This window comes from Tyto alba, unplaced genomic scaffold (assembly GCF_018691265.1).
Source record: "Tyto alba isolate M040663 unplaced genomic scaffold, T.alba_DEE_v4.0 Super-Scaffold_11, whole genome shotgun sequence".
Taxonomy (NCBI): domain Eukaryota; kingdom Metazoa; phylum Chordata; class Aves; order Strigiformes; family Tytonidae; genus Tyto; species Tyto alba.
Genome location: NW_024881273.1, coordinates 9,319,935 through 9,339,219, shown reverse-complemented (window position 1 = coordinate 9,339,219; position 19,285 = coordinate 9,319,935). Strand labels below are relative to the sequence as shown.

Below are 19,285 nucleotides of genomic sequence, written 5' to 3'. Positions count from 1 at the left end.
GCAAGGATCCCTTTTCCCTAAGGGAGCCAAAGGAATAGCAGGGGGATGTGTATGTGTGCACACATTACGGGGCACGGGTCCATCTGCCAGCATTGCTAGGCTGTGACTACAACTGTTTATCTTGAAAGCCAGAGGGTTACATTCTCCAAAGTTTCCAGGGAGAAAATACAGACCCTTCCTTTCAGCTGCGTGCCGGAGGATGTGTAACCTCGATGAATTCCTCGGTTTTGTTTGGCTTGGGTACGCTGCGCCGGGTAGCATCACCAGCCAGAGGCTCTTCTGGCTTTGATCTGGGAGCTAGGTGTGCTTCTCGACAGGTTAATAGCCATCAAACTCCGCAGCCTTCCTGCCCGGGAGTCTAGACTCTTCCACCTGCTGTGTACATATTAACACAGGCTTACATACAACTCGCTCTGTATACGTACACGTATGCAACAGCCAGCCTCACCAAGGATGCGAAGCGGAGCTCTTCAGCAGCCTTCCAAGGTAAGCAGCAAGAATTAAACCTCAGGTCTCTGCAGCAGACACAGCTGCAGCACGGAGCCGGGGGGACAGCCAGCCTGACCTTGTGCTGCTCCTGTTTTGTTCCCAGCAGAAGTTAGGGCTACCAGGGTTGAAAGTCTCCTTTCCATCGCTGTCTGCAGCAAAATGGCCCCATGCTGTGGGCTTTTCCCCTTCCCCCCGAGCTCTGCCAAGGGAGGCTGCTGGGGTGGGCGTCCCAGGTGCAAAAAATACCACCGTGGGGGAAAAAAACATGCTGAAGGGCATCCAGCCAGCCGCCCTGTATGTTGGCTGGCATCTGCTATTCCTAATGCCTAGCTCCACACTCATGACGGTCAGGAATCTGAGCAGCATTAGCCCCGTCACACCTACAATTGCCTCCAGTCCCGTCAGCAGCGTTACAGAAATCACAAGCAATTTGTCCGTCAGATCGGTCAACACCGGCTCTCGCCTGCAGCGAAACCGCAGAGCCGCTCCCCACCGCAGCACACGCTGCACGGGGCTTTCAAGAGAAATGAATCATCTCCGAGCGAAAACAAACAAAAACAAAACAAAACACCATGTTTGTAAAATACAGGGAGAGGCACAGCTGCCGGCCAGGGCCTTGGGAAAACAAAACGGCTTCAAAGCACCTGAGGAGCCCCCTCGTGCTCGCTGGGGCCAGCCGGGCTCTGGACGGTCACTGCTGGCCCTGGCAGCGCCCAGCGCCCGGGGGTCCCATCCTGCCACCGCCGGGCAGGGAGGATCAGTCCCCGTCAGTCTGCATCAGGGGCTCCGAAGAGAGGTTTAAGGGTTCCCCCCCCTCCCCGAAGTGTCATGGCAGCACATGAAATGAGCAGCTCGGTGTAACACCGTGGTGCCAGAAACACCAGTCCGGGCACCGGCCAGAACGCCTGCGCTTTTGCACTTCAAGGGTTTTGCTGTGTTTTGTTTTACACAATAGCAAAGCTGAACAAATATTGCCTCACCTCCTCCCGCACCAGCGTCTCCCGTTTCGGGAGGTGCAGGACCTGGGAGCTCCGGTCTCGCTGCAGATCACAGACCTGCTTCAGCTTCGGGGTGCCGAGAGCCGTGCTGGGGCTCGGCAGCTCTGGCCAAGCAAATGCAAAGCCTGTGTTTGTCTGCAGCAAGTCACGGGCATCTCCCGCATCCCCACAGCCAAACTCCACGGCCACCAGCCGCCTCCGAAGCGGGAAGGGATGGTTAATGGGCAGCACCAGTGCTGGGGGCTGCGAGGGGCTGTAACACATGGTCCCTCCATGGCCTTCATGTGCAAGCCTCAGTGACACAGTGGCCATGGCCCAGATCCCTCGATGTCACTGTCCTCTCCTTCAGAAAAAGGGATTTAGCTTAAAAATTAAGACCTTGGGCAACCTGCAGTGCTTTGGCGCTTGCTCCACAGGCAACGTTGCCTGTGAACTCCAGTGGGATTTTGACCAGGTACTGGAGGCCTTCCCAATGTGCAACATCGACGTGGCTCAAGATAAATGAAGAGACATAACCAAAGAAGAGGGGGAAATAAAAAGCAGTTTGGGAGAAATGATCAGAATTATTTGATTGGGTGAAAATCAGGCAAATAGGTTGAGCTCAAGAAGAAAAAGGTCTCTGGCTGAACTTCCTCCACATCAAATCCTGCACCTTTGTTTGGTTTCAAAACATTTTCATTTGGAAAGTCACATTCTGCTTGTTTGCTTTTACGTTAAAGGGTTAAATAACCTGAAAAAACTAAACAAAACTATTTGCTTTGGTCTGACTAAACTGATTCATTCAACCCACACTGTTCCCTTTTCCCCCTCTAGGTTTGTTGTTTTGCTTTAAAAAGAAAAAGCAATAGCTTTGAGCTGATCTGATTTTTGTTGTTTTTTTTTTTTTTTTTTTTCCCCTCTCACCCTCCCGCACTTCTTGGTTTGGCTACCAAGCTGAGAAATCCATTACCCACAGGGATCCCGTGCCAGCCTAACCCACATCTGACAGTAAAAGAAACCAGATTCTTCATGTCTTTTTAGCCCCTGGCTTCCTTTTTGGGCTTTCCCACACACCTCCATCCCCCACTGGAGACGGTGGCTGAGCTGGGTGTTGGGGAGGGAGAGGATCCTACGCCGAGGCTGCACTTTCCCCTCCTCTCCATGCGTCCAGCTCTCGGGGTCAGCGCCTGTTTCCAGATTCGACCCCTTATCTCAGCGACATCCCGGCACGGTGACAGCTGTCGGTGATGCCCTCTCTGGTCCTGAAACCCTACGAACGCCCAAGCGACGGTGAAACAACGTCAGGAAGAAACACCAAAGAGGCAGCGAGGATGGACTTAATATGAATCTTTAATGCACAGAACAAGCTGCCGGGAGCCTTGCGAACGAAGGCTGCGCACGGAGCCGGTCCGTCGACTCGGAGTGGTACAAAAGCCCAGCTTGCCTGCAGCGTCCCGGCACCTGCCTGGCATCCCCCCCCCCGGGACCTTCGCCGGCAGCGCGGGGTCACCGGCCACCCGCGCCACCTCCTCCTGGCATCCTCGGCCACCACGGCACCAGGGCCCCTCGCCCCACCGCTCCTGCCCGGCGGCAGGGCAGGCAGGGAGGGGGGTCACCCTGTGCCCAGCAGCTCCCCTCTGCCTCGCCCTGGCCTCGAGGGGGTATCTCCTCGTCCCAGGGTTTTGGAGCGTGTAGTCCAGGAAATTCAGTAAGAAAAGATTAAAAAGGAGAGGCTTTTATGCTGAGACAAATTAGGTAATTTCTTTCTTTTTTTTTTCCCTCTTGAAAAATTAAAAAAAAAAAAAAAAAAAAAAAAGGAAAAGAAATTAAAGTCCAACTTGTTGATTTCTTGTTTCTCTGCCATCTGCATGAGAAAGTCCTGTTTGGCCTCGCTGTCCCCTTCCACCCCCTCCAAACACCACCCGACCCCGACCCCCACCAGCCACTCAGCACATCACGAGTCCTCGACTCCTCGGAGTCCCTTTGCCTCCCACAGCTCCAGGCCCGCACCTTCCCTCACCGCCCCTTGGACTCCCCGTACGTGTTGCGCAGCATGGAGACCATCTTCTCCTCGCACGTTACTCTGGTGTCCTTTAGGATGCTGTACCAGACCATGCCGGGCGGCCGGACTTCTTCGCTGCGGCAGAACAAGTAGGGCATGGTCTCGGTGCGGCTCTGGATGTAGGCACTGCGTAGCAGGGTCGAGCAGTGACTGCTGACCTTCTCCAGCCTCCGCAGGATCAGGTGTGCCTTCCTGGAGGGGGACAGACGTAGAGACAGAGCAGTGTGGGCAGTGCAAAGAGGAGACCCAGACTTCTGGGTTCCACCACCAGCTCTGTCTGGTGACAAGAATGGATGAGACCCGTTGCCTAAGACACTGTCTTTCCTGTTTCAAGCGAAGAGAAGTTCTGCTTTGCCTAAAAGTTCGGGGTATATCTACTATTTCACAGCACCCGGTCAACAGGGCTGGAGGGACCTCAGGTCTGACCCACTAGAGCAGCCTGGGTGCCCTGGGCACACTGTCTGCCCCTGGCTAGATGGTCACCACCACCACCATATGCTCCTGCCAGGCTCCAGCGCATCTGCTGGTCCCCGTGCACCCCAGAGAGACCCCCAGCACCTTTCTGCTCCCGACTGATGAGCCCAGCCCTCCCTTTCCTGTTTTCCCAAGTCTCCGGGAGGCAAATGGCCCAAAAGGACTGACACTAGAAGAGCGAGGAAGAAAAGCACAACACATTAGACAAAACAAAATAAACCCGTAAGAAACCAAGAATCCCCTCGTGGGAGTCTGCAAAGTGCTAAATCAAACAAAGGGAGGGGAAGAGGGTTTACTTCAGTGGTCTGAAAGTCTCAAGATCACAGATTATTTCCTCTCCCTCTGGTGCCACAGGAAAGCTCTGGATTCGGGGCTAGGGGATTTCGCAGTTCCTGCAGGAATGTAAATTCCCGATAATGATATGTCAGGGCAGTGCTGTCAGTCACCGAGGCATAAACATGGGGATTATTTGATTATGAAAGCTGAGCGGTGTTTCAGGCCGGGCTGTGAGCTCCCAGCCGGGGAGGGGGAGCGCCAGGAGCCCGATGCGGCCGCACACCCGCAGGCACCCGGGGATGGGACACTGGGGAAGGGCTGCCCAGGGTCACCCCAGCGCCAGCGCAGAGGGCAGAGACGGCGGCAGGAGGCAAGAGGGCATCCCGGCATCCCCCACCGGCCACAGACCTCTCCCTCCGGAGCGGGAAGACTGGATGAAAGGCTGTAGGAAACCGCTGTTCCTCCACAGCTGCCTGTGGAAAACTTCCCCGCTCCTCCCCGGCGGTGACGGGCGCCGGGCCGGCTTTCCAGGGGAAGGGAAGAGCAAAGGGAGTTGGCCCTTCTTGGACAACACTGCGTGGTAGCCATGGATTGATTTAATCAATAAACGCAAGCCCGACTAGGCAGTTTGAGCCTCGTTAGCTATACACACACATATATACTAACGATGTTATGGGCTGAGCCATGCCCGGCTCTGACAGCATACCTCTACTCACGCTGCTCTCCACACAGCAGCCACCTGACCTTCTACAGCATCTGGTGCTCCCACTGCACGTCAGGACCTGACACGCTGCCAAGAACAGGTCCTTCGCTGCTGGACGCCTGCCGCTAAGGAGTTATGAAACTCTACGATGGCATTAGATGCTTTCAGTAAAGGCTGATTGATTAAAGCTAAGCTCAGCTGCAAATCAAAGTCTGTAGTGACTGTCACTACAGTGAACAAACTTCAGCAAATCACAGTCACTGGTGCTGCAAGGGACCAAAAGGCATCATCTGTGCCATTTCCTCGCTGGGATTAACCTGCCTTGATGAATATCTGTCTATCCTGTTCTTAGAGACAAGAGCTCGCCATCCTTCCACTGCTCATCCATTCTAACACTGAAAAATAGCTTCTTAACATCTGCGCTGATTCTCCCTTTTTTTTTTTCAAGGAAGGCCGAGCAAGCAGAAGGCCCATGGTCAGCCGTAGACTTTCACATGAGTTGACTGTGCTCAGGAGGAGAGCATTTAGCCAGAATATCCTCCTCCTCAAAAAGGATACCTATCATCTCTCTAAGGCCGTAGCTCCATGGTGACCCCTATTTATCATAAATCAGCTCTACTGCCAAAAAGCGGTATTGGCACTTCTCCAGCCCATTTGCTTGTGCCTGTGCAGGTGTCCGTGGACCTGAACGCTGCACTGACGTGGGGAAGTTGTCCATCTCAAGGCCATCCAAGCAACCCATGGATTTTCCTCCAATTGGTTCCCACTCCAGCTCGCCACAAGGCCTTTCCCAGCCATAGCAAGAGGGGAGAGATAATGAATGTCCATGACCAGCCCTCGAGGCAAACCCCAGTGGGGGGTACCCATGACCTGGGCCTAACAACACAAGGAGTGGACTCCCCAGCACACACCTACATGTGTCTGCTTTTCAAGCTCTTCTCTTCCTCTCCTCCCTTCTCATCATTTCACCTATTTCCTACACTCCCTTGCTCCCTTCACCCACCTTGTGCTTCTCTCCTGCACAACCTGCCTCTGCCTCCATTTGCCTTGGACCTTCTCTACCTTCCTATTTTCACTACTTGCTCCAACATACCTCCATGATCTTCTGGATTTTGCTAAAAATCACCATGCTGTCCTTGCTTCCTGATACATACTCAGGTCTCTTACCTAGGCAGATGTATCTACATGTGAGGAGCAGGTCAAGGTTGGCAAGAAGTCCAGGGGTCAAGCCATCCAGACCTGCTGATGTCTCTTGTGCCAGAGGCTGTGCTCCTCGTGGAGCTGGTCTCCATATACCTGCTGCATCTGCAGTTGTGCTCGGTGCAGTCAGTCCCACAAATGAGCCAATGTTTAAGAGTGGGATGCAGTACACGATGGGTTGGCCCTATGAGGATGCTGAAAACACTCTGCGCCCTGGTCAAGGAGGAGACAGAGTGATGGGGAGGGAGGGAATCAGACCCCTCGCTTTCAGTGTCCAGTGCCAAAACCCCAGTTTTGATGGGTTTCACCGCTTTGAGTCATTTATTTTAGTGGGGTAATGAAGTCATGTGTAAATGTTAGATTTAGCTTTTGGCCGTCAGCTGTTCCCTCTTTAAAAAAATAAGGAGAAAGAGAGACAGAGCGGGTGAGGGGAGGGCTGAGAAAGAGAGAGAGGCTTTCTGGTGAAGGCTGGGTAATAAATTACAGGAGCATTTCTTGGGCTGCCAATTTAACACCGTAAATCAAGCCCTGGGTATTACCCAAGTGCTCCCTGTGGAGGGCTGTCGGGTCAGAACGACCACCTTTTCAAATACTGGAAATGAAATCTTCCTAAATGCTGACCAGCCTCATCCCTGCCAGAAACAGTAATTTATTGCCTTATTAAAGGGCAGGAATCGGGAGAGGACGGCAGGGGAGCGAGCAAAGGGGGAGTCACACTCATGACTGCCTGTGGCCAGACCCTGAGCTCTCAGCCCCCAAAGGGATGAAGCATCCCCCTTCCCCCTCACCCCACAGCCCAGCCGGGGGGTGCCCCCGCGTTGGCATGAGCCAGCGGTGCCCTCCCACCAGCCACGAACCCGCCGCAGGGGCTGTTGTTTTAAGTCAGCGCCAGCCAGGGACTGATTCTGGTCTCCACTTACGTGATGGATTTAGGAGGTCACAGCCACAGCCATAAATGATGAAGAGGGGGGATTTAAAAACAGTGATGGCTCTACAGGGCTGCTTCCCTCTGTGGTACTTCGTGGCATGGTGGGGGGAGAGGAAAGGGGAGAGGGACGAGTATCTGCTGCTGGGGCACTTTCCAAGGGCTTGTGCATGAACCAGTGAGACAGGGCACCAAGGTCCCTGGTTGCCAGCCCCAGCTCTGCAAGGGGGTGCCCAAGAGCAGGAGACATGTTACCTCCTGCTCTGCCCAGCCCCAGCGGGATGCCTCTGCAGGGATATTTGTCCCCTGTTTGCACAGGGGACAGTGATCATTCACCCCGATCGCTGGTATGGGATGAAAATATAGCCAGAGCCAGCAAAACCCGGCCCTATCTCACCTAGGAAGAAGGCACTAAAAGAGAATGGACCAGCATGAAGAAGCAAAGAAGAAATGATACCTGGGCTGGAGGGAAGGATGAGATTCCCAGGACTGCTGTGGGGAGAGGGTGGCTGCCTGGATGCTGTGCTCCCATCTAGGGCAATTTTGTCATAAATTGAGATTTTTCCACTCTACTGAGAACTGACCTGGGTCTGTCAGACCCTCGTGTGGGAGGACAATGAGTCCAGGACTCGGTGGCCTCTTATCACAGCCTCCCATCAGTACATTGCATTCCCCCTCGGTACCAGAAGGCAGCTGCTCTGGACGTGCACTTCGTCTCCTGCGGCTGTCCCGGCTGCCTGGGCGACTCGCTCGAGCAAAGGAGAGGCTGCGAGCCCGGGGCTGGTGCCACATCCTGACCCCACTGCTGCTGGTAGCCACAAGTAGGGGCAAGGAAGGAAGATTTTTAACTTAATTATTTGTCCCGCCTCCTCCTGAAAGCCAGGCCCTGTTTTCAGTGGTCATAAGAATTGTCCTGACAACACAGTAAGAGAAAATAATATTAGAGAAATCTCGCTGTCTCTGTGTCAGGAATCACTCTGGCTGCACAGATCCAAAGGTCTGAATGCACAGTAGCACTAAACCTTCACTGGTTTAGACAGATTCTTTTGTTCTGTTGGAACAAATTAACTCTGTGAGATCGCTTGGTGTCTGTAAGAGGAATGGGGGGAGCAGGAAAGGGGTTGTTGTTGCTAAAGGAGACTAGCAGGATGAGGCAAGCCAGGTGCCAAGACGTTGCTGACCACAGAAAGTCCTGGTTTAGGGCCACCTATGAGCTAAGTTTTTAACGTCTCCTTAATGCATACGGTCTGGTTGGGACCTCTGGCTGTCAGTGCGTCTTCTCGCAAGCAGCTGTTTGCAGTAACCTGTGGCTTTCATGGAAACTGGGCTCACGAGGACTCCAGTGTGATGTATTTATTACATGGAGGCAATCAGCTTCCCTCTTGTCGCTCAGTTTTATGAGCGAACATTTACTGTGAAGCTGAGGCTCATCTGATAAACATTTCAAGGTATGAAAATGAATGTCCCCCTGAGAAGGGGAACAATCTGTCAATTAAAATCGTGTTATGAGATGGTCTCCCGTGGCAAATCCTCACTCACTTCCCTCTATGTCAGTGCCTCTGTTTCTGTCCAAGCTCCCCAAGAAGCAAAGCTGGACAGCAGAGCTTCGCTCCTGTCAAGAGCCTGGCACCGGCTGCTGCGGTGTTTATAGATGCTTCCCCTTGGCTGCAAGTCACATATTTCTCAAGTACAGAACAGGGGCATAGGAGCACTGCTAGGAGCTCATCTGGCTTGGTGAGGAAGACAGACAGCACCCAAACTGACCACTGACTCCAGATGTAGCTTGGCACAGTTGGGCAATACAGGCAATTTAAATGTCAACTTGTAACTCTCATGGCTTGATGCAGGTATCAGGTCAGGTAACATCCTTCAGTAAGTGTGCTGGATCTCAAGTAACAGAGGAAATAAGGATGCCTAAGAAGAGGCTGATGGTTCCCAGGGATTTAGAGAGAGAGGAACAATTGAAAAGGACAAACAAGTCTGCAGTGTGATCAAAGGAGGAGGAAGGCAGTGGGAAGGATGAGAATGGCTCTGTGCCAGAGGCTAATGAACTACCAAAGAAACTATGACCAAGGAGGAGGGAAAGCCCCAGGCCAGCTTGGATTCATGTCCACAAGTGGTGCAAACTGTTGTGAGGAGCTGTCATCCTGGTATTATGGATGGCTCCTCTGACGCATCCAACAGGCGGATAGGAGCAGGGGGTGAAAGAAGGAAAATCTTTTTCAGTTATTCATGGACTGCAGTACCCCATTTGTCCATCTTCCTCTGCTCCAGCTTCTCAGAGAACATGTTAGATGAGGACACGGGATGAACTGTGTCTCTAAAAGCTTCAAAACAGGTCAAGGCTATTTGAATCCTGAAAGAGATGTCAAGATGGCTAGAGGGGTACAGCTACTTCTGAGCATTTCTTGCTGAGTGTTCCCCAAGGGGCTGGGAGCAGCCCGGCCTTTGCTGGGACACTGCTGGGACACTGCCAGCTCCCTGGATGCAAAGTAGTTCATGTACCTGTGATCTCTGAGAGTCATACCATCCCTTTCATTGTACACTGGGGTTTGCAGATGCAGTCCCTCTGGAAAGGTTGCTCTTTATATCCCCAGAAACAATCCTCTCCCAGCCCTCCTCAGAGCATGGATTGCACAGTAAAGAAAAAATATTTCTAGCATAAAGATGTATATAGGTAACAGATGAGGTGCTGTGCGCTTGCTGGCATTCTTGCATGGTGTCAGGGGCACCACAGGGCTAAAATTTAGGAGGAGCTTTCTAGTGCCTATATCAGCAAGCTGAATTATTCTTTTGGGAGGGAAGGAAGGCGGAAAAGGGAATTTGGGAAATATTTACAGTTTGTACAGCAACCATATACCACTGTAAGAATAAAAATATGTCAAGTCAGATAGATAGAGAAATAAATAGAAGGAAATGTCCATAACATATACTATTTAGAAGAGCCAGGTTTACTGCATATAGGTTGCTCAATCATTGACACCTCTGATGGTACCAAATAGTCAATCTACAGACAAAAGTAATAATCTGTTCACCAGCACCTCAGCTCTGCCCTTCCAGGGGCTCAAAACTGTTTTCACATACACATAATCCCTCAGCAGCAGGGTGTCTGCAAAGCCACACATGTCCCCAACCACACCAGGAGGCAGCAGGTGCCCAAAGACACTTGACTGTCCACAGGGAATATTGTCCAGGTGTGAAGGAAGCTAGTCTGAATGCAGGATGGCAGAACAGATCTGTCCTGGGTGCAGAATCCATCTCACTCTGAGGGGGCCAATCCTGGAGGTCACATCACTTGACACCAGTGGGCTCCACCAAAAAATGCCTAGGAGGAATTCTGCTGCTGCTCATTACCTGGCTATTTGACATGCACAAATGCTACAATATAGGGATGGACTTGCCCTGTACTCCTCAAATACCTCTGAGGTATACAGCTGCCTCTGTACTGGAGCTCTCGATACCTAATGCTTGTCACTGTACACCCCACTCAGCTCATATGTACCTGCTGCATTTTCACCTCATTCCCTCAGTCACCCTCTCCAGCCATCCACCTTGCAACTAACCAGGGCATCTTTGAACCCTAGGGCAGCCATGGTCTCACCTACCATGGCTCTACAACTGAAGAGGATCCGAATCGGTCCCAGTTTACACTCCGTCCCAGGTCTAATTTACACCCTTTGCCCACCACTCCCCAGCTTTTCCAACGCACCCAGCTCATCTGCCTGCTTCAGGCGAGCTGCTAGGTGTTCTACAAACATTCATCCAAAGACTACCCAGCTGCTACACGTCCCACAGGTATTCATCCAAAGACTGAGTGGGACCTGGTGGTCCTAGGGGATGCCAGGACAGGTTGGTGAACACCAGAAGAGGACTTAGCTACGAGGAGAAGGCAGTGAGGGTCACACGCAGAGTGGCCAAGCAGAGGGACAGGGCAGGACGCAGGGAGGGGACAGGTACCTGGGCCCCAGCTCATCCTCACTGCGCCAGACGAAGTCTCCAAATTTTTCGTAGTGGGAGTTGTAGTGGTGCTGGACTCGGAAGAGCATGGAAGCAGAGACCTCCATCAGCGTGTTATAGGCCGTCTGCTGCTCCTTCCCACTGGTGTAGCCGTTGTAGAGGTTGTAGATTTTGTCAGCTATCTCTGGAAAGGACCAGGGGGACGGGATTAATGACCAGCCAGAAAGTGCGAACACTGGAGGAGGAGGAGTGAAGCCCTTGGCAGGACTGGCAGGGTGGCTGCCTGTCCCTGGGGGCTGCCTGCAGCAGGGTTTAACGACCTGGGGAGCATTTAACAATTCCTCCTGGAGCGAGTGCCCTCCATGAGTGGAGCAGCCCCACGGGCTCCAGCAATAGTCCGTGAAGGAACAGGACAAGGAGAGGAGGAAGGCTGCCAGCATCAGCAGACACTGCCTTATCCTCATGTGTAGGGCAAGCAAGCTCTTCCCAAATTCACCAAACCAAAAGCAATTGCACAGCTGTGATGCTAAAGGGTAGGAAGAATACAGCACTGTTGATAACAAGATAGTAACTGAGACAGAAATACAGCACATCATCGTTGTGGGTATCTACTGGAGCAGCTCAGATATATTAAACAAGAGGATGTACCCTCTGCTGTAGAAAAGGATCTTTTTTTTTGAAATGAAAAATGCACAAAACCCCATTTCCTTTTCTTTACTCACCTGTTTGCTCATTTTTTCCTGGGGATGCTTATCAATAGTGTGGAACAAAGCATTAACCAAAACTTTCTTTTGTGTGCTTTTCAAAATAGAAAGCAAGCAAGCAAGAAAACAGGTAACCTGCCTTTCACTTAGAGGAATCTTTTTAAATTTGAAAGCAGCCAAGTGCTCTGGACATAAGAACAAATGGGATTGGTTTCAAAACTGGAGAATGCAAATGTGCAAAAGCGGCTGGGCTTTTATCGGCGTTTCTGTTTCAGAACCGAACCAGCTGCCACCAGCACCCTGGAGCTGACAGTGTCCCGCACTGCTCACTGCCCCAGCCCGGCAAGGGCTGCCTCCCGCATCTGCAAGGAGAAATTGCTCTTTTGCCAGGGGACATGTGTTCAAACGCACATTATCAGCTCCCATGGCCAGGCACAGGGAAGGATGCCGTGGCGCTGCGTGGCGAAGGACCACAGGAGCCACCAGCTGCCCGGCTGAGGGGACTTTGCTACTGGACACTCTTGCAATTTGTCACCCTTCCCCAGATTAATGTCCCTGTGCCTGTGGGTGAATTTACAGGAGCCTTCACACTGAGAGAGGAGGACTGGAGGGGCTTGCAGGAGTACAATGAATAGAGGAAACGCAAAATTAGCAGGAAATGTCTTCTGTCGTGGAGAATGAGGTGCCTGAACACTGACCTTCTGCCTTGCTGTCGTCTACCAGCGGGCAAGCTGTCCTCAGGGTGACTGTGCTCAGTTCTGAGTGTCTCCCTCGTGTATCTACCGCGTAGAGGGTAAATCTGGAAGGCAGGAAGGAAGAAGAGAATAATGTCTTTATCCCTCAGTCCCACACTGTCAGGTTGTTATGGGAACCGGCCTTCACAAGAGAAAGGAAAAATGTGGTCCAGGCTCCTATCAGTCAATTTTGGCATCACAAGGAGACATGAGACGATCTCGGGCTTAGACGAGGAGAGCACCGAGGGAAAGGAGCCAGGGAGACAGGCCACCACGTCCCCACGCAGCTTCAGAGGAGCTGCATTTCCTTGCCCCCCTCCACCCCTGGGGAGCCCTGCGGGGCTGCACCCTGCAGCCGCCTGACTGCGAAAGGATGCAAACACCTCTGGGGCTGCTTCGCCAGGCACCGATGGGAACATTATAACGCTGTGGGGTTTGCGAGCCCGGCTCCTCTCCGGCCCTCCTGAGAGCGGAGCAGTAATTCCTGTCATAAGTGGGCTCTGTGCTGACAAGTGACAGCTCGTACACATCCTCTGAACGGCCCTTGAGGTTGTTTTCTCCCTCATTTCCTCACCAGGGTGGGGTTGGTAAAAGGGTGGGAATGATAATTTCACACTTGAAGCTAATGGAGAGCATCTGACAGTGAAATATGGCTTTAGTGCCGGATGAAGCATTGAATAAACAGGCTGTGGCTGCATGGGACATCCCAGGATGCTGAGCTCAGAGTCCTGGTCAGAGTATCAAAGCTCCAAAATGCGAATGCTTCTTCACAGCAGGGGTGACAATCTTCCATCCACTCTCCCAAAAGGCATTGGTTCGTATTTATTCATTTTGCGCCAAGCACAGAAATCCGAGCTGGCTTTGACAAAGTGCAGGAGCTGGCTTGAACCCCTCGGAGGTTTGAGATGACTAGTGGTGGGGTACCCAGCTCCTGAGAAATAACACAGTCCCACTCCTTATCCTAAGGTAAAACCAAGCAGCTCTTGCAAGTGAGCACAAAGAGTACCATAAAAGCAGCTGAAGCTTAAATGGGATTGAGACCCTGAGGTATGTTTACTTAAGGAATGGTCCTAACTCCTTCGAATCCTTAATGGGGACAGAAAGCAATGCCTCCCTTTTCCTCACCCCACACACGAGCACCGCCAGCCCCCCTCTCTCCTCCCTGCTGGCCCCGTGCACCCCACATGCGGCTGATAAGAGCTGACATTTGCACAGTAGCAATTCCCAGCACAGGAGATATTCTCCCCAAGCAATTAGCATCAGCTCCTTAACAATACTTGGTGTCTGAAAGGATGCCAGCAGACTGCCAAGGAACCCACTTGTGTGTAGGGACAACTCCCATTTTCACAAAGCTGGGGCATGCAGGGGATGCACACACTGAGCTCAGCCAAGGAGATGCTATTTAATTCTTTGGCATGACATCATTTTCCTTAATTTACAAGGAACGTTGCTCAGAGTGGGAGCATCTCAGGAAGGATGTCCGCACTGTGCTACTTCACAAGTACCACACACAGGCTGTTCTCCCGCTATAATTAAGGGACTGCAACAGAGCAATAGGGTTATATCGAATTCAGGGCAGGAGTCTAACTTGGGGACCTTGCATCCCATCCCGGAGGTGCCACCGTCCCTCCTCCTCCTCCCTTCAGTAGGCGAGGGGTTCGAGGTGAGTAAGGAGCCTCCTGCTGTGAGCAGGTAAGGGACGTGTCTCTGCATCTTGGCAGCATGGACCCTCTTTCCAGGCCCAGAAAGCAACAGCAACAGGGGACCCCAGTGTTGGGTGGGGGGCCCTCAGCCCCAGCCAGACGAGGGACTCTGCAGCGGGAGAGCTGGGCAGAGACCCCAGGAGTCCTGCTGCCTGGCCAGGAGCTCGGCAGCGGGCAACGCTGCTCTTGCTCATCGGCATAAGCACAACAAGCAGTGGGAGGGCTTAACAAGCAGGTTACTGCTGCGAGCTGATCTCCATCCCCATCCTGGGGTCACTCGCTTAGCCACAGTGGCTGTGTTGTTTCTGGTTTTAAGTGGGTGAGCACAGCTAATGTGTAACCTCTGCTCTGCCCGTAGCGGCTCAGTCAGTAAGGCTCCATTAGCTCTGAGGCAATCACTGCCAGAGCACTTTCCTTGAAAAACGGCAGACTTTTATCAAAACACAATTGTAATATTTGGCAATTAGTGCCCACATCACCTATTCCATTGCCAGTGGGGTCAGGAGGAAGCATCTCTGCTTGGCAGGGTGTTAAAGAACATCCACCCCTTTGGGCAATGTTACAGACCTGTGTTAGCCTTTTCCCTGCACTTTTCCCCTCTGCCCAGTGCACACAGAAACAAAGTCACTCAGCTGCCAAGAGAAAGAACATCTGTATTGGCCAGGCCTGGGTTAAAAAATATGTATCAACAAACAAGCCCTTCATTTAATCTTTTTTTTTCAGATGATAGAAGGAAAAAAAAAAAAAAAAAAAAACAACACAAAACCAAAATGTAAATGGAAAAACATCAGAATCAAAGTGGTTTTGATCTGGTCAAAAATTCTTTTTTGAGAGAAAAAATAATTGCTTTACCTCACCTGAAACCAATCCTCTTTCAAGAACCTTAGAGGAAAGCTTTTCATTTCCATTCACTCTGAACGAGATGTTTTGGAATCAGCACCAATAAATTCAGCTCTGGTGGAAGCTGGCAGCCCTGGCAGTATGCAGCCCTCTGCACCTCTCTAGTGATCTCAGTAGGTTTTAACATTAATTACGGTCCAAAAGATCACCCTGAAGCACAGCAGTATTAATAGCTCTGTTTTATCGATGGTAAACAGAGACATATGGGGTGAAGCATCGTGCCCCAGAGAGGCTCAGTGACATGAACAGTTTGAAAACTTGAGAGATGATGGTTTCCAATCTTGTTCTCAAACCACTTGACCACCCAGCCTCTCTGCAGCAAAACACTTTTATGGCCAGTTAATGGCACTGTGCAGAGTGCTGGGGTTTATTTTCTTCTTTTATTCCCGGAAATAGACAATTAAGAGAAGAGAGTGCAAAGATCTGCGGCTCAGTGTAAACCCAGCATTAACAGGCAGATCTTGCTTGCTGTATCTAAGAGAAACTTCTGGCAGATGCAGGAGAGGAGCCGCTGGCAGGGACGGGACCCGTCTGGGACCCAACAGGACACGAAGAGGGCAGCTGGTGGGAGGAGAGGGACCACCACTGTATGGGAGGAATGGGGATGCCTGCACAGAAAATGATGGGAAAACCAAAGTGAGCACGACTGAGAGAGGGAGTTAGCAGAGCACGTGGCAGGCTGGAGTCCAGCTCTGCAACGCTACGTGGAGATCCTCCTGCCATCCTTACAACTACATACAGAGTTTTGGGCCAAGGACCAAAACAGGCAGCATCCCCACCGATGATGAAGGAGCTGCACCTGATTCTGCCAAACCTGATAATTTGTTTAAAAAAAAATGAAGCCGAAGAGTAGTTCTGAGCATTTTGCCCATGGCAGGGCATCTCTGAGGTAAAGTCAAAGCCAGAAACAAAAAGGTCCCAGACCCACACTCAGTGCATGAAACCATGTCAGACAACCTGGAATGCCATATGGTAGCTACAATCTGGCAGAACCTCCCTCATAACCTGGGGGTGGTTTGTTTAGCAATAAACTTTCCGCATAATGTTTTCTCATGTTCTCCTTGTGCTTTCCAAAGGAGCTTGAGGCTACCTGCTACTGTCTCACAAATGATCCTCTTTTTTACCCGTGCCTTCAGTAAGATCATACATGAACACTTGTTTTTCTAGAAATTATATTTTGTCCAAAGAGGTTCCAAAGAGCATTTCACCACTGGAAGCACATATGGTCTTGGCAGAGATCAGACCCTCCATGCCTGGAAATGCTGCCACTTCTGCAGCAAAACACAGCATATGAAGTCTTATAAAGTAATGCTACTTAAATGTTTACTACTAAATTCAAATCTATTGGGACTTGAAGGAACTTTTACAGAGAGATAGAAAGCAACTAACATGTGGCCTCATGAAACGTCAGTAACACCTTCCTTGTAGATACCCCACCCAACGTTGGCTGAAGCCTGGATTTTATCACTAGGCTCAGGATGCTTCTTGGGGGAGGAAGAGAAAGCAGAAGGGGGGTGTTAAAGCTTCAGTTCCTGGAATCCAATGATTGTGGAAGATTGAAAATTACATTTTTTTTTTTTTTTTTTAAATGTTTCTATCCTTTCTCAATGCAGAGAAACAAAGAACCCAAAATATAAAAATTCTAAAGGCATGAAACTGTAAGGCTGAGAATGAAACCCCAGAACATGTTATTTATTTATAGACAACAACGTCCGCATGTTTTTTTAACTCCTGCTCATGTTGCTCATGATGTTTGAGTGCTTTACTCATGATCCTTATTTGTGGGAAGGGAGATAAGGACTTCTGTGTCTGACCTTCCTTAGCTCGGCGGCTGCTTTCTTTATATCCTACAGAGATACCGCAGGCATTTCTGTTCCGTCCTGTGTGCTGCTCTTCCTGAAGCCTTGGGGCTTGTGCAGCTGCTCGGTGAGCTGCCGTACCACAAACGGGCTGCCTGGGCTGCAGAGAAAAAGGTCTGACAGGGAGTCCAACGGGCACTGCTGCAGCTGCTGGACACCCAGGCTAAGCAACCAAAAGCAACGGCTGTGTGGCAAAGCCGGGCTGTGCTAAGGAGCCCCCTGCACCGCGTAAACGGGCAGCAGGGCACAGACGCTGCTCCAGCGACCCGCGTCGTGCAGAAAGAGGGTCTCATGCCTTCCAGACTTGTGCAACCACAAGATGCTCTTGCCAGTAGAGCTTGGCTTGAGCTTGGCTGGTAAGCCTGGCCTTGGTGCCTTGCTCCTGCGGCCACGAGACTCTGTTTTGCTGCTGGCTCCAGGAGCTCAGCGCGGGGCAGGGCTGGCCGGTGTCCCACCCCCGTTGCAATGGGTTCCCTCTCCCCTGGCAGCGTGGGAACCACCACCCGTGATGCTGAGCATGAAAACACAAACCCCGACCTGGCTGAGGTTGCAGCCCCTCCGTGTTACGTGCATGTCCTGCCATCACCCTCCGGTCGGTCACGGCTTACCCGTGCCTTCTGCACAGCCCGGGGTCTCTGGGCTCGCACGCAGCCAGCACCGTGCTGCTGACGCTGGTCCAGCGTGCTGACACACACACATCACACTCCGGCTTTGCCAGCCCTTCTCGCTTCCCGTTCCAACTGAAAAACAATTCGGAGGCCTCTGTTTAAAAGCCCTCCATGGACCAGCTCTTGGCAATTCCTGCCTCCCCCCTCCCTGGTGATCTCAACCCAGGGACTGGGCACGAGGGAGCCGGGGCCAGCCAGGCTGGGGCTGTGCCTGGACTCGGGCCCGTGCAGAGCGGAGCGGCCGGGAACGGTGCCACAAACACACGCAGGTGTGAATGCACTCCCTGCACCCAGCACTGCGCGCACCGGGCAACCCACGCGCAAACACTGTCCTCTCCCAGTCTTCTAGTACATTCAGCTCCCAGGCACCAAGGTGAGGGGCTCGCTGGAGGCAGCCCAGAGGTGGGGAGGCTGAGAGGGTGCGTGTGTTTCTTTGTTCCAATACTCACAGCACAACATCAATCTGGGGAGCAGCAACAGAGCTTCACCTCAGCATCGCCTGGCTGCTAAAAACATCAATAAATTCACACAAACAGTTTCCCTGGGAGATTATTCTTGCGGGGTGGGGGAGCCCAGGGGTGCTGCGGGGTGGAGCAGAGCTGTGGGTGCTTTACCCCCAGCCACATGCCATGGGGTGTGAGTGGTCCGTGGGGCCACTGCCCAACCACCTACCCCAGTCCCCCCACCGTGGGCTTGTACATCTCCTGCCAAGCCTCCCAGCCGCTTTCATTGATGGCCACGGAGCAGAAGTGGGGCTCGTCTGCCAGCAGCAATCTGGGCAAGCACGGAGAGGGGTGTGTGTTTAATGCAAGCATTCCCAATTCAGAAACCATTACAATTTAAAAATAAATCGAATAAAAAGCAGCCCATCCACACAAGCCACAAGAATGCAGCTTAGATTATTGGCAACTCTGTGATTTGAAATAATTAGGAAAGGTAAATGAGAACAACCTCCCCCAGTCTCTGTGGCAAATACCAAACAGACAATGAGCAGGGAGTGTTTTTTGGAAGGAGAGGATTTCTTGGTCTATTTGTTGGGCCCTGACTTGGAGCTGATGGCTCATGCCATGCCCACATCCATGGTGCCAGATAGCTCGGTGAGCTGGTACCCTGGCGCAGGACTGACCACGCTGCATCCCTACCAAGGCCCTACCAGAGGCTTTGGATTTGGGCTAAGCTTTACAGGGCAGTGGACGTCCTCGAGCTGTGTCCCCAGGGCTGGCACTGTGACAAGTACCACAGCAATCAGATGCTCCTGTTGGGGCATTTGAAGCCTGGCAGGAATGCGGGGCAGGGCTGGGGACAAAGGGTTGTGCGGGGACCTCAGGCTGTGCCAGCTGAGGGGGCAGCTTGGAGAGGAGTTTCTGAGCAGCTCAGTGCCCGCTGCACGCTGGGGAGAAGCACTGAGGGAGGTGACACCAACCTGCTACCACCACCCGGAGAATTGCTGCCTGTGTATCATACTTCTTCTGCAAAAGGACTTCTGTTTTGCATTGCCACCACTTTTGGCTCTGCCCTTCTGCAGAGCCTATGCTACAATAAGGAAAGAGTGGATAGTGCCATCTTGAAAATAACATCTTTCAGAAAGTTCTCCTCACAGTTCTACCACCTAAGAAAAGTACCTTTTATAACTGGGCTTCTTTTAACCATCTGT

The 19,285-nt window shown here is 51.9% G+C and overlaps 1 protein-coding gene across 6 annotated transcripts in view; it reads right to left on the bottom strand.

The window, feature by feature from the left end:
• Positions 1-2,798: 2,798 nt before the first annotated feature.
• ASTN2 (astrotactin 2) overlaps positions 2,799-19,285 on the bottom strand; it is a 360,791-nt gene continuing 344,304 nt past the window's right edge. For all 6 annotated transcript variants that reach the window (XM_033011918.2, XM_042786505.1, XM_033011917.2 and 3 more), the window contains 3 exons: positions 12,466-12,566; positions 11,064-11,247; positions 2,799-3,720 (listed from right to left, as the gene is read on the bottom strand). In XM_033011918.2, coding sequence (XP_032867809.2) covers positions 3,483-3,720; positions 11,064-11,247; positions 12,466-12,566 — 523 coding nt within the window. In that variant the 3' untranslated portion in view covers positions 2,799-3,482. The remainder of the gene's footprint in view (positions 3,721-11,063; positions 11,248-12,465; positions 12,567-19,285) is intronic.